We start from the raw sequence: 14,797 nt of genomic DNA on the forward strand, positions 1-14,797 counted from the left end.
TTCATTGTCGTCTCTTATTTCTGGTTTTTAGATTTTTCATACATATTTTTCTATATTTACTTTCTTTTATCTTATTTTGTATGTCTTTATTTATTTTGTTACAAAAAAATAATTTATTTCGTAATAAAAGGATGAGTTTTAATAGAAATTGTCTACATAAAAACTTTATTTATATTTTTAGTCTTTGGTTAAAATTCTGTCATATTTTTCTTTTGGCTTTATCTTATCGACCTAAACTTGTGCTCACCCAACCACTTAAATTAAAAAGTTGAGGATGTGTAATTTTTATATAATTCATATATAACAGGTGTATAATCGTGTGTTGTCGGTATATCATCTATGTATATTAGCTATAAAAAATAAATAATAAATCTGGCCGGATATTATGCAATAATCCGTAAGATTTCAGTTTTTTGATTTTATCCATGATATGACTTCTATTATAATTATTTTAAAAATTCTCTACTAAAATTTAAAAATATCTTATCTTTTATTTTAAAAATTATATTATAATTTAAAATATAATCCCAATTCGAAATAATTTGTTTACATTTTAAAAATAACTATTGCACGTCATACCAAATATTTTTTTAAATATACTTTTTATTACACTTGAAAATCGCTATAGAATCTATCAATTAGAAACCAATATCTCTCTTGTTGAATTTGAGAAAAAAAAGCTTTCACATAATCTAATGATTCAAAACTAATATTCTTCAATGAAAAAAATACTATACCCTTGCAATGTTGGTTTGACTGCAGCTAAATGAAGAGGTTTCGGCTTATACCCTTTGTGATGACCCAAAAATGTCATATTTAATTTAAACGTCTATTTCTGTGTTCTATGAAGATGTTGAGACCTTACCTGCTACAAGTTAAGTATCACCTGAGTAGTTGATGCTAATGGTATTCCTTTTCTAGTAATATATTGCTTATGATGCCAGTGTTAGTATTGTTTTCATGTTGTGTTACGTTGATTGGATTATGCATGTGTTGTTAGGATTGGTTTCTCGAATTCTCTGGCAAGTGAATAGGCCCAGTTACAAAGGAAACTCTGGCGCAATTTTTGAAAATTTTGGGAGTTAATAAAAATTCGGGAAATTGAAATGGGTGAAAGAAGAGATAAGTTATGTTATGTGTTTGGAGGAGGACTCTACTTCTCATTTGAGGACTATTAATATTATGAATACCAATTGGATATGATAACAAGTGTACGAGGCATATTATAAGTGATATGGGGTCTAAGGAGAGGCCTAAGTCTAAGTCAAGTTAGAAAATTTCATAATAGACTAAAGTTTCAAATAAGTATGCACAAGACCAAACTTTGAATGAGCATTTCTATCTATATATAAGGAATTATGTGATGATCTATCTATCAAATGAAAGTCTTCGAGTCTAGTTTATGACTCTTCAAACCGTTCGTCATTTGGACACTCCTACAAGAAGTTATGACCAAATTACCAAAGGCTGGCAGAATGCGAGTCTGCGGCCAAATCTGCAATCACCGAAGTGGTTATGCGACCGCAAAATTAGTCGCAGACCTGTCCAGAGAAGCCCATTTTTGGGCACCAATTTTGCGGTGTATTGTGCGACCCGCATACCCATTCTGCGGTCATGCGACCGCAGACCCGATTTCGGAGGGTTAATTTTCCTATTTTCATAACCCGACCCTATTTTGATAAATAGGCTTTGTGGCTTATTTTGGGGCAATTATCTGATGATTTTAGAGAGAAGTGAGAGTGTTTTAGAGAGAGAAAGAAGCTCAAGTGCTTTGTTCATCAAAAATCTTGTTCAAGCTTTGAAATCCAATAAGGAATTATCACAAGATCTTCACCCAAGAGGTAAGCTTCTAACCCCTATTCTTCAATTTCGAGTTTGGGTAAAGATGGGTGATTGTGAGTGTGATTCTTGTGTGTGAGAGTATTAGTCATACATGCTTGTACCAATAAGGTTATGGGAAGATTGTTGAGTTCAAATGGGTAAAGATTGGATTGAAAATGGTACGTACAAGGTCGAGTTTGGTTTTCGGAAGGTTCGGAATTAAATCGAAAGAACAATTCTTATTTTTGAAACTTAAATAAAAAGAGTTGACCGGAGTTTGACTTTTGAGCAAACGACTCCGAAATGAAGTTTTGATGATTCCAATAGTTTCATATGGTGATTTCATACTTAGGCATATGTCCAGATTTGGATTTGGAAGTCCGTAGGTCAATTCAGCCCATTTTTGGCGAAATTGGAAAAATTGAAGTTTTAAAATATTTATAAGTTTGACCGAAGGTTGATTTTGTCGATAACGGGTTCAGATTTCGATTTTGGAAATTGGAACAGTTCCATTATGTCATTTCTAATTTGTATGCAAAATTTGAAGTCATTCCGGATTGATTTGTTACGTTTCAGCGCAAATTATAGAAGTTGGAAGATTTGAAAACTCATAATTCGATTCGAGACGCAATTCATAATTTCGACGTTGTTCGACATGGTTTGAGGGCTCGACTAAATTCGGTCTTGTTCACGAAAAACCGAAGGAGGATCACGATTCTCCACCGCGACAGATGGATTTGTCCGAGGCATACTTCGTACCTCTTGTAGAAATCCAAGATAACCGGGTCTACCGGGCCCAATGTGAAGGGACAAATGTAAATACATAGATACCCCTCCACGTGGGTAGTGATGGCATCTGTAGGCCCGGGGACTACTACGTTCTTACCCACCCAGTTGCAGTCCTCTCGGACCACGGGGAGGATGTCTTCGGTAATGGAGCATATATATCTTGATACACTTTCACCCCGGCCCTGCACCGACGAGGGCTTCTCAACCTTAAAGTCATCGACAATCGAACAACGCCCGGAAACAAACATTTTCAAAGGAGGCTCGGCAGCCGGTTCATCGGTAGTTGCGCCAGGAGCAGATCTCTCGAGGACGACCACATCGGGAGTGATCTCCTCGATTTCAGCAGTTAATTGCGAAGAAGAAGAAGCGACTTGTTGGGGAAAAGATTTGGAAGTTTTAGCCATTGCTATCTGGAAAAAGCTTGAAAAATATGAAGATAAATTGGAAGATGAAAAGTGAGGTGCGCTAATTTGGGTAAAAATTAGGTAAAAACTTGCAACTTACTATGAAAGTCTTGAAGAACGGAGATAAAATGTTAGAATGTGAACAAGGGTAGTGATATCCTGAAAACTCGAAGGTAGAAGCTTCGCAAAAAAGTAAAAAATGAACAAAGGAGGAAAGTATTTATAGAGGTTTCACGCCGTTTCGTATTCAGGGATGACCCGCCGATGATTGATGCATGTTTGAAATCATGACGTCACGACTGACGGGACGTTTTGGATTCTTGGTTGTTTCTGTCACGGCGTATTGAAGAATGGATCGAAGTGCATATGTCATTTCTCGTCGTTTCAGTAAATTTACTCTCTGAGAAACGAGGGGACTATCTGTATACGGGTGAAACCGAGCCCGTTTGATACTTCGGTTCTCGATGGAGTAAACGGAGCAGAGATATGATCGTAAGAAACCGAAATCGGGGCAAGGAGCTCCTCGAGTCAGGTTCTGGGCAAAACACCTGCCCTCGGAAGAATCGGGGCCACATCCCCCAGGTCCGATTCGAATCCCAAAACTTCGGAGAACATCACGAGATAATCGAGCACGACTAGAGAAGGGTTGTGATATCCGCGCCCAGCCGGATGTCACAGCGTGAATCTCGGCACGTATCGGCAGAAAATATGTGATTAGCAAATGGAAGAATTTTACATTTTATGAAATTGTACTTAGGGTAAAACTCCCCTACTATCTAAATGGTCGTTTGACTATTCATTAGACATATTGTAACACGCATATCAAGGCAATATATTCTTATTTTCTCTTTTATTCAAAAGTTCTTACTTTTGTTCATCAGTTCTTCATTGTTGTGAGCCCGGGATCGAAGGCAGGCATTACATTAAACTGTTACTGAGTCTGAGATCACTCCCTTAATTGGTTTGACAATTTATTACATCATTTATCTGTTTAATCTAACATTATTTATTATTTGTATTGAATTAATCCACATATTCTTAAAACCACATATAAATTTAATTATTATCCGTTTTTATGGTAAACACTAATAATGGTAAATGCGCTTTAGTTAAAATAGCAGTGTAAGTAAGTTTTTCCCATAGTAACAGTTGTACATTATTGTGCACAACATAAAAGAAGTACAATTCGTCCATGCATCTAATAATATCACAACCAAGTTCCAAAGATTAGTAACATATTGTAAAAGATTTAAGGCATATTATGGGGAATATTGATTGAGTGGTTTGTAAATTACATCGTTGATATGGTTCTTGAATTCCTCTGGGAAGCGATACCCATCGCCATGTGTATGTATAGAATAAGCTGCGTTGATTGTCGTCCAAAAAAGATCCTTGCACACTTGTGGCAATTGGCTTTCTTTATTTTGTAGAACCATCCCTAGCAACTCTCTTCTCTTACTTTCCATCATTTCCTTTATCTGTCTTATAGCCTCTTCTTCAGAGATAGTTCCCTGACTTTGTGTTATTAATATTGATACCATATTTGTTGAACTTTCTGCTTGTTCTCTCTGCAAGAACACACGAAATAATAAGGATTAATGTTATAATTATATACTTGTATGTCTACTTGAAAAAAAAGCGTACAAAATAGATTCAACGTGGTCTGATCCTTCTAGCGCGAAAACTTAGTGAGACGAGCTTAATAAGAAGAAAATGAACCAGCAGCACATTATATTATATTAATTTATCAAATATCAATCTAGCCGGACAAGGCTTTGTTTTTGTGTCACTTCTCACTTTCAAATGTAAATTTTAGTAATTTTTGGAATAAAATTTGATTTGAAGAAGTTAGTGTTTCGAAAAAAGAATATTTTATGTAAAATTTTATCTCAGTTCAATATATTGAAAAAAGATTGTTAAAAATCAATAGCCAACATTTGATAAAATATTCTTCTAACGAAGAAAATAATATTACCTTGTAACTGTGTATATCATTAATCAATCGGGCCACAGCAGCTGTACAATTGCATAAGGCACTGACCTCAGAACTTTCTATGACATCCTTGGACAGTTTTGGTCCAAGAAGATATAGTGATGTGAGAACAAAACATGGAACACCAATAGTTACACATGCAACAGACAAGTACTCCTCTATGCTTGGGGTAGTTGATTTAATTTTCCAAAGGTCCAATTCCACCAGCATACACTTCAACATATCAATCCACTATAACAAGATATATTTCTAGTCAATCGAAAAGAAAGAAATATAAGCATGAAAAAAAAATTGATTTAGAGAATATATAATAATTAATGTACTTCTTCATACCAAGTTAATAAGGTGATCTTTGACACATCGACCTTGCTTAGTTTCCGCCTTTGCCGCAATTTCCTCTACCATTTTGTAAAGTGCCAAAAAGAAAATTCTAACCCTCTCTGAACGGAATCCGACGGTTGAGTATCCCTCCCATCTATAGTGAAAGTGTTAACATAATATGTGAAAGAGTATGAGTATCTAATCCAAAATTTCAAGGTAATCGGGTGGAGTATCCCAGGACAATTAATTAAACTCTTTTGGAAACTATTACACAACCGATAAGGGACAAGTGTAACATTCTCTAATACTCTCTTGCAACACAGCCTGGTTCTACGGTTTGTTTCTGTTTTGGTTATTATTTTTAACGTAGAAAGAGAAGAGTCTCAACAAATTGTGATCTTCAAGAGTTAAGTAGATTAGGCTCAACATGATAATTGATAAGTTAGGCCATAGCAATGTTAGTGGCTTAATGGTTTGAATGAAAAAAAGAAAGTTTTGGCTCTGATACCATGTGAAAGAATATTAGTATAAATCCAAAACCATAAAGCTATGAATGAAGTAGCCTAGGATCATTTGAACCCTTTTGAAAGCCCGTACAAAATTGATGAGGGACAAGTGTAACATTCTTTATCATAAACTCAAGTGCCTCTAAAAAATGTGAGTTGAACAACATAGGTCAAAGGATTTTGTTGATATATTATAAGAAAAGAGAAAACAATACCTCTCTACTAATTCGATGATGTTTTGCAGTTCTTCTTTGCAAATAAAACAATCGAAGAAATCATCCACCGCTGTTATTATTATGGCGTACTTTGCATATGCTAGACGAGCATCAGCATATTCAGGTTCAAAGAGTATGGCAGCAATTATGAAGTAACTAGTGTATAAGTACTGTTGTGATAATCCTACTTGTTCGAGTTTGCAATCTGTGAACCACCTACATTCATATATATATATAATTATCAACAAAATGAAGTTGTTTAAGAATGACAAGTTCTAGTCAAGCTAACCAGTGTAGATACCTTTTCATCTGTTGAAGTTCTTCTTTGTGTCGGGTTTGGCACAAGTTAAAATCGTGTTCTGAGAACTTTAGCAAGTCTATGTTGTTAATACCGGAAGACCTAAAAGAGAGAAAGAGAGAGACCCCACATAATAATATGACCAATTTTTAAGGACTTCCAACTTCGATAGAAAATGTACCATTACATTTTATTTAAAGTAACTTGTATTTTTGCTTGCTACCCATATTAAGCGTTAGCATACCAATGTTCACTGACATATGTTGTTTAAGTTGAAGGCGGTGGGCATTGCTACAACCGTAACTCTGATCCGCCCATATACAGATGTGGATCTAGGATTTTCAGTACATGAATGTATTACTAAAATAAAAAGAGGAAAAAATGTATTAAATAGAAGCATGGATGCCAACAGTTAATATTATACCAATTTTAAAAAATATGTACATAAAATATCTAATTTTGAGGAGATCATGGGTTTGCGTGCCCCATAATCTCTCCTATAAATCTGCCCCTGTCCACACGTTTAAATGCAGAAGAGAATAATAAGAATAAACAAAACATATATACTACTTTTAGTAAGAGTTTACGTTACATACATCATTAATATAAATTTTTTTTAACCGTCACTCAAATAATATTTACAGGTAAGCCTCCTTAAAATGTGAGATTTATAATCTTGAAAACAATATAGATTACCTGCAATAATTGGCAAATGTAACCCGCTGACGGTACATATTATCTAAAATCTTATAGTAATAGTGTCAGAATTATACCTGTAAGCCGCTTTTAAGATCTTAAAACTGTCCATTTTGTATGACTCGATGTAACGTCTAGTTTCCACTCGATCAAATGTGCCATAAAATTTCCTCATAGCAAATTCCATCTGATATTTAATTGACTCGCTAGTAATGGAATATCATAAAATTGAAAATTACAAAGAATGTTTTTTGAATGGCCTAATTTATATACAGGTGATACCTCCTTCTTTGACCTATCAGGGATGTGCTTGTCCAAGAGTTTTTGCTCCATAAAATTCCTTGTCCAAGTACTTATTTTATCTAAAATGTGATCTTTCCTTTCATGAATAGCCACCTGTGAAGCTCGGTGAAGTTCGAGAATTGCAACGTGATTCATAAGTTTCCCACTTGATGTTGTAAAGAAATGTTCTTGGTCGACAAATCCTTCAAGTTCTTCTGCAGAAAGAAAGTAACAATTTATTGGTGCATAAGTAAAAGGACAGCCCGGTGCATTAAGCTCCCGCTATGCGCGAGGTCCGGGGAAGGGCCGAACCATAAGGGTATATTCTAAGCAGCCTTACCCTGCATTTTTGCAAGAGGCTATTTGCACGGCCTGAACTTGTGACCAACAACTTTACCAATTACGACAAACAACTTTACCAATTACGACAAGACACCCCTTATATTATTGGTGCATAGGTAAAAATTTAATTTTCTGAGTTTTTAGTTACAAACCTGAGGAAACTTCATAGTTATTCATCCGTAAAAGTCGAAACGCCATGGCACAATGAGCAACGTCTGAAAAAATTTCTTCATTCTTTTCTAGCCAAAGCCTATTCATAATTCAGCATTAATATTAATAAAAGTTTTAAAAAGATAAATTGTATAAACCATGAAGATCATTTCAAATTACCTGTATATTTCATCTAGTACTCTTTTGACTTCTGTTTTAAAATACCGATCTACTCCAAGATTTTGAAGGGCATCAACTAAGAAGAGATTTGAATGTATCTTTGTAGGGCAAATAGTGGGGACTATAAGAATAACGAAAAAGATTATATTAGTAATGCTGAAATATGTAGCTTAGACAGGTTGTACAGTGTATTATTTAAAGGAGTACACTTCTAGAAGGTTCATAAATTAGTGTTAGTTATTGATCTTTGTAATTAGCTGTTAGTTAGTTATTGGTTAGAAGTTAGTTTACAGTGTCTTTTAAATACTCAGGTGTACAACTCATTATTAGTTAGATGATTTGGGATCGAGAGGATTTTGACCAAGGGTTCATTTGGGTCATACAAGGCAAGTTTTTATCGATGTTTTGTGCTCATTAAAGTTAATTAATTCTAGTATTAACATTGAAACTTCCTTTAGTTTGCTAAATTTTATTAAATCAACCAAAAACACCAAAAGAGAGATTTTCTAGGATTTTCTTACAAAGATAATTTTTACTACATGAACCTTATTTATGAAGTATAAGTGAGTGTTTTAATATTATTTATGAGCTGAAAAAGTAGTTAGAAGGGTGGAATAGATGAACCCTCCTATCATAGCTTTGACACTGAAAGTTTATTAATAAGGAAGATGAATAGTGTTGGACTTATTTGAACGATATCATTTTGAACTTCTAATGAAATGGCTAGATTCCATAACACATTTAATAGATGAATTGGAGTTAAAATTCAAGGATTGATATCAAATGGTGAAATAAGAATTTTTGTGAAAGTCATGTGAAGTTGGACCTAAGTGCTACGTACTTAGTTGGTATTGTTATGAAGCGTTATTGATATATGAACTCATATATCACTACTAAAAAACGGCCAATTTCCGACCGAAATATTCCGACCGGAAAAAGTAGTCGCAAATTTCTGACGGAATCGGTCGGAAATTGCATAAAAATATATTTTTCAATTTTTAATAATAATTACGGCTGATATTCCGTCTATATCCGTCGTAAATTTTGGCGAAAAATACCGCATAACTGTTATCGACTAATTCGGTCGGAATTTTTTTATTAAAACGAGGTTCGACTATTTGACCTATTTTCTTTTAAAACCCCCCTGACCCCTTACTTTTTTCTTTCCCTGTTTTCTTCCTTCTCTCTTCTCTCTCTCACACTCAAACCTCCCCTCTCCCCCCCACCCAACCCGCCGCTGCCATCACCAATGCCACTCACCGGCGATGCCGCCTCGCTGCAGCTCCGTCGACGACCCTCCACTGCCAGAAATTCATGAGAAAACATGGGCATGATCTATCTGATGATGAGGATGAACAAACTGAATCTGATGTGTAGTAGTTTAGGTGTGGTATTTTGGTTGATTGGTAAACTTGATTGTGAGAGACAACTTTATGTTTTATTTTTAAACTTGAATGTGGGCTACTATTTGGATATTTTTATGTCCAAAATTGTTAGGTTTAATGGTTGGTATTGTTAGTTTAGGTTGTGTTAATGGTTGGTTTAGATTATTTTAATAGTTGGTATTGTTAGTTTAGATTATGTTAATGATTGGTATTGTTGGTTTAGATTGTGTTAATGGTTGATTGGTTGTTGGCGTTATTATATTGTAATAGTTTGACACGTGGTGTAGCTCCAAATTGGGCAGAATGCTGCCCAGTTTTACAGAAAATTCCGACTGATTTCCGACGGAAACAGTCGGACAGCTGCCCACATTTTGCCAAAAATTCCCAGATTTTCGACTGATGCGGTCGAAAATTTTTAAAAAAAATTAAAAAGTTTTCGACGGATTCCGTCGGAAATTAAATAAAATATATTTTTTAAATATTAATTTCCGACCGATTCGGTCGGAAATTATATATTTATATTATTTAATTTTAAATAAATAATTATTTTATTTATATTATTACGACTGATTCGGTCGGTAAATTCCGACCACTTTGGTCGGAAATTTGAAAATATTTGGTCGTTTGACCTTTCGAACGTTCCGACTACTTTGGTCGGAAATCACTGACGGATTTGATCGGAAATTATTTTCCGACCAACTATTTTTCGACCGACCAATTTTGGTCGGAAAGTAGTAGGAAATTCGTGAATTCCGACCGTTTTGGCGGTCAGAATTCTGCCATTTTCCACATATATGTAGATATCCCTTTGTTGATGACGTCCGAGCCTTTTAAATAAATTGGTTCATCGTAGTACTATGTCAGAGTTTGGACTTGAGAGGTAAGTTTATTAGACTTACTCTTCTTGTGATTTTCTCTAAAGCATGATTTGAGTCAATATGTGAGTTGTTCGTAGATGTACATTTGTACTTGTGGGGAGAAGCGGTAAGGATGTCACCATGCGTCACAAGCGCTAAATTATCATACTAACATAAATTTCTTATCAGTAGAAGTACTTTATATTTTCTAGTACCCTAAAACTATTAGTCTCCTATCAAACATATCGAACATATAGTAAACATACTAACATAATTAAAACTTAATTCCAACGAATTCTAAGAAGAGATATGAAAAGTATTTTCCTTTAGGCAGATAATGTAGTGCATACCCCAATTATCGTGCAGTTTCAAGATTGAGTTCAAGTACCCAAAGCATTTCTCATCGTACTGATGGTAAATCAAGGCAGCTGCAGTAGTGGCTGGTGAATCAAAGAGCGACCCGTTGTGTCTCTGACGAAGCATCATCTCTTTCCAATGACATAATTCACCGAGCCCTTCAGCAAAATATTCTACATTTGCCATATTCCCCTCGAATTCATTCTTTAAGGCTCTATTGGTTAAAAAATGGCCCAACAAATTGATGAGTTGAAGCTAGAGTATCAAAATCTAGTACTCCTTTCGTTTCAATTTATGTGAACCTATTTTCTTTTTAGTCTGTACAAAAAAAGAATGACCTCTTTCTATTTTTGGAAGGGGTGAGTGTTGCAGTCATGTTTAAATTAAAAATGAAGTTTTGCACTCTACAAATTTTAAACTATTTTTTTTTGCTTTATCATTCTTCAGAATGACATTTTCCCAAGAGACTTACTCCATAAAGTTAGGAGTTTTATAAGTCAATTTACAAATCTGCATACAAATTCGTGGAGAGGGCAAATTCTATATTCCTTTGTTCCATTTTATATGACATGTTTTTTTTAATGTCTTTTCACAAAAGAAGAATCCCATTCTTTATTTGATAACTTTTTGTAAACTTTTAATTTATCCTTAATGAGATACTTTTATAATCAAATAAATGCTATGTCATGTGTAAGTCTAGCGCACTTTAGACATGTGGCAAAAGTCATTCAATCTTCCTTAAGTTCAGTACCTAGTCAAACACCGTCGTATAATTGTTCGTGTGATCGATTAAAGGCAAGACAAATGAAGTTAGTACTTTTGGTCTCAATAATTACAGGCAAAAAATTACAGTTATTATATACCACCATGGGAGACTTTATGTGGTAAAATTTGAATTACTATGGAGTTTGAAATAAAGGATACTTTTGAAATTTATGATAAAAAAATCATAGACATTTGTGAGGATATATATAAAAATTTCTCATTAAGAATAAAAATGAGAAGTTTAATCTTCTCAAATTTAGAAAGTCACTATTTTTTATAAAATGGACCAAAAACAAAATGTTGCCGCATAAATTGAAACAAAGGAAATAACTATCACTTATAAGTTGTTTCAAAATTTATGTTAGCTTTTTACTGTTTGGACGGATGAGTAGATGTGTAAACTTCTTCCAAAAGATTATTAAGTATTAACTACTAGTAGTACATTTACCTCTCCTACCCTCTATGATATTTCCTTTCATGCATATATCCATTCGTTTTTCCTATTTCTAGTCATTTATCTTTCCAATTTCAACAAAGTTTTTTTGATATTTCTCTTTGTCATGTTTGATTATTGATCTATAGATATAAAAAATATGTCCTTTTTCTTATTAATATATGAATCGAATGAGATTACGCTTAGGCCTTTTATTAAGATTTAGCTTCAGACGACTAATATTGTTGAACTTCCCCTATAATTGTTTTATACATTAGGAGTTTTTGCGCAAGGCTGCAAAACTAATAATTTCCATAATATGTAAAATGACCATTTAATAAAGAAGCATACCTTTCAATTGTTAATTCACGTTCGCAGAGCATCATATTTACAAGGTTAGGATCCAAAGGTAGATCCAAATTAAGTTTCTCTGCATAGTTGATCATGCAGGGAAATATAATTTCAAATCCTAAAGGTGAAATCTGATCCTTGTTATCGACTGCCCAACCATGCGTTTCAATAAAGCCAAGGCCTAAAAGAAAAATGAAGGAACTATTCAAGTAATTAATAATACTACAAAATGCAAACTCCTTTGCTCACTCTTTCTTGAACCATGTCAATAGCATTACTTGTTTTTGCACATCGTCTAGATTCTTGACAATTATAACATGCAAGATGGTAACTAAACATTTTATTCTGCTTAGTGTTTACACAAACTAATGAATGCATGCATCTTTTATTCATATATTATATTATTATTTAACCATATGGTTAAGTGATATACACACATTCTGTTTTTCTCTTTAATTTTTCTCTACTAAGGTTAATTTTTTTTAATTGAAGCCATTCACCCTGCGCTATGCTGGCCCATGATGATGGGGTTCGGCATTATCTCCTACCTTATATAGTAAAAATAAATTAATTAGTACACAGATGGGAGACATAAAATCAAAACCGCTTCAAACAAGATACAGACAAGCAAACTTCTTACTGTTGGTCTGTGACCTGTTACAAAGGACCACCCTGAACGCTTGCTAATGGGAGATCAATTAGCTTACAAGATATATCTTTTATTCATATATTATTTAACCTTTGGAGCTAAGCTACACTAAGATATATAATTGATTTGTAAACAATTAAAATTTTAATATTTTGACACTACACCGAAAAAATTAATTCAAATGATGTAATTTCTTCAGGTCAGTTTTAAAATGAGTGACACCTTTATATATTTGGACAAAATTTAACTTTAAATTTTTTGTTTTATAACCAAAAAAATATCATTGCATATTTACGACCACAAATTTCAAAGAAATCGTTCTTCTAAACTCGGTGTCATTTACCTCTTTGGACTTGGTTATCTCCAATTCTCCATTTGCGAAGGGCAAGCAAAGATGCTAGAGTGGAAGAAAGGGAGTCTTTTACAAGCAATGGATGGCTAGGATTTAGGCCCCAAGATCCATCTTCTCTTTGATTTTCAAGAATCCAATCTAAGCACTGAGGAAAACATGGTTGGTTCATAGAATATCTTGAAGGGACCATAGCTACCCATGCTGTGTCATAGGAAGAAGGAGATAGCTCTATTTTTCCAAATGTTTCCCTTATTCTCTCCTTTGCCTCTTCCTGCAACCACCATTGCTTTATTAAGGGCATTTACACAAATGGCCTTTTCTAGGCCACTTTTTAAAATTCTGTCTCAGTTACTCCAGTTGGCTAAATTTGTATGCAAAAAGAAATAGCATACCATTGATGAAGCAGTACTGTGGCTGCATCTTACTCTACATGGTCTGTGGCAAATTGCATCTTCTTCGAACAAGGAGACACAGAAATTTTATCAAAAAAGAGACTGAAATTAGTTATAAAAGAATTGAATGATACTTATCTTCTTGTAACGTATAGTAATAAAAATTATGTGTCTTACTGGTTACTGAACCTAATTTGATATTTCCCAACTTATGATCAGGAAGTGGTATGATTTTGCTTCTCAGTCCAAGTATCATTCTAAACGGCAAACTCGGTTTTTTCTTTCTACTTTTTTTTGGGGGGGGGGGGGGGGGGGGTTGGGGGGACAGAGAAATGTAGAGAGATATAGAGAGCACAAGAATAGAATGGTATATCAATGTCGAACTATTTATAGTTTATTTGGCAATATATTTTTAATCCATTAAAAAAATAACTTTCTAATTTATAAATAATTTAATTTAAACTTTTAATTTTATTTTTAATAATAAGATAAGATTTCGTAATAATACAAATGTTATATCTTTTTTAAGACTAGAAGTGTCACAAGTTTCAAAAAAATCTTCCTTTCTTTTTAACATGAAATATTATGTATGTATTGTCACGGGTCCTACTAATACCATCACGTATATGGAAAAACTACTATACTCAAAATGGGCTGAAATTCAGCCAAAATTCAATATATGGGTTAGAGAAAAAAATTATGTTCATTTATTAGCCGATTTCATATTAAAACAATAATAAATGTGAACGGCTAGATTTTAGTGCTATTGAGAGCTATCGATTGAAATCTTCTGTTTAATGACTAGACTAGACTATAGAGTAGCAATTAAACAAATTATATTATTTCCTTTACTTTTCTAAAAAGATCAGACCACCAAGTGTGGCGAAGGATTAGGCCTGATCCCTACTCATAGATTATTAATAACCAAAAAGGGAATATATTGAAGAGAGACACTACATGCCTAATCTGCATATTTACGTACAAGATGATGATTCAAAAGGTTCAATCCTTGAAAAGCAGTAATCAACACATCAGAAACTATGCTAAGATTGAGCACATTCCTCTCCTTAATTACAATTTGGATGTGGTATAGTAATAGTTGAAATTTAACCTCGGGTGATTCTTGTTGTATACGGGTGGTACCTCGGTTGTGGTTCTTGTTGTGTACAAGGTGGTACCTCATCCATAATTCTTGTTGTTTATCTCATGTTGTAAAGAGTTATTGGTGAAATACTCGTTGTTGTTTTTATTCTTCCTTG

At 34.0% G+C, this 14,797-nt stretch overlaps 1 protein-coding gene across 7 annotated transcripts; it reads right to left on the reverse strand.

The window, feature by feature from the left end:
- Positions 1-4,118: 4,118 nt before the first annotated feature.
- On the reverse strand, positions 4,119-13,892 carry LOC104089007 (cis-abienol synthase, chloroplastic). 7 transcript variants are annotated; one of them, XM_070192544.1, is made up of 14 exons: positions 13,716-13,867; positions 13,539-13,600; positions 13,138-13,417; positions 12,146-12,326; positions 10,590-10,810; positions 7,998-8,118; positions 7,820-7,917; positions 7,326-7,540; positions 7,121-7,230; positions 6,351-6,449; positions 6,050-6,265; positions 5,341-5,482; positions 4,990-5,238; positions 4,119-4,582 (listed from the first exon to the last, which is right to left on the reverse strand). In XM_070192544.1, exons 1-14 carry the CDS (start codon positions 13,792-13,794, stop codon positions 4,274-4,276), a joined length of 2,382 nt encoding a protein of 793 aa, XP_070048645.1. In that variant the 5' UTR covers positions 13,795-13,867; the 3' UTR covers positions 4,119-4,273. The 7 variants fall into 7 exon arrangements, with proteins under 7 accessions (XP_070048645.1, XP_070048640.1, XP_070048641.1 ...); XM_070192539.1 differs by having other exon boundaries at positions 13,539-13,597; positions 13,716-13,862; XM_070192540.1 differs by lacking the exon at positions 6,351-6,449 and having other exon boundaries at positions 13,716-13,892.
- Positions 13,893-14,797: the final 905 nt, after the last annotated feature.

The sequence above is a fragment of the Nicotiana tomentosiformis genome, unplaced genomic scaffold (genome assembly GCF_000390325.3).
Source record: "Nicotiana tomentosiformis unplaced genomic scaffold, ASM39032v3 Un00283, whole genome shotgun sequence".
Lineage (NCBI taxonomy): Eukaryota > Viridiplantae > Streptophyta > Magnoliopsida > Solanales > Solanaceae > Nicotiana > Nicotiana tomentosiformis.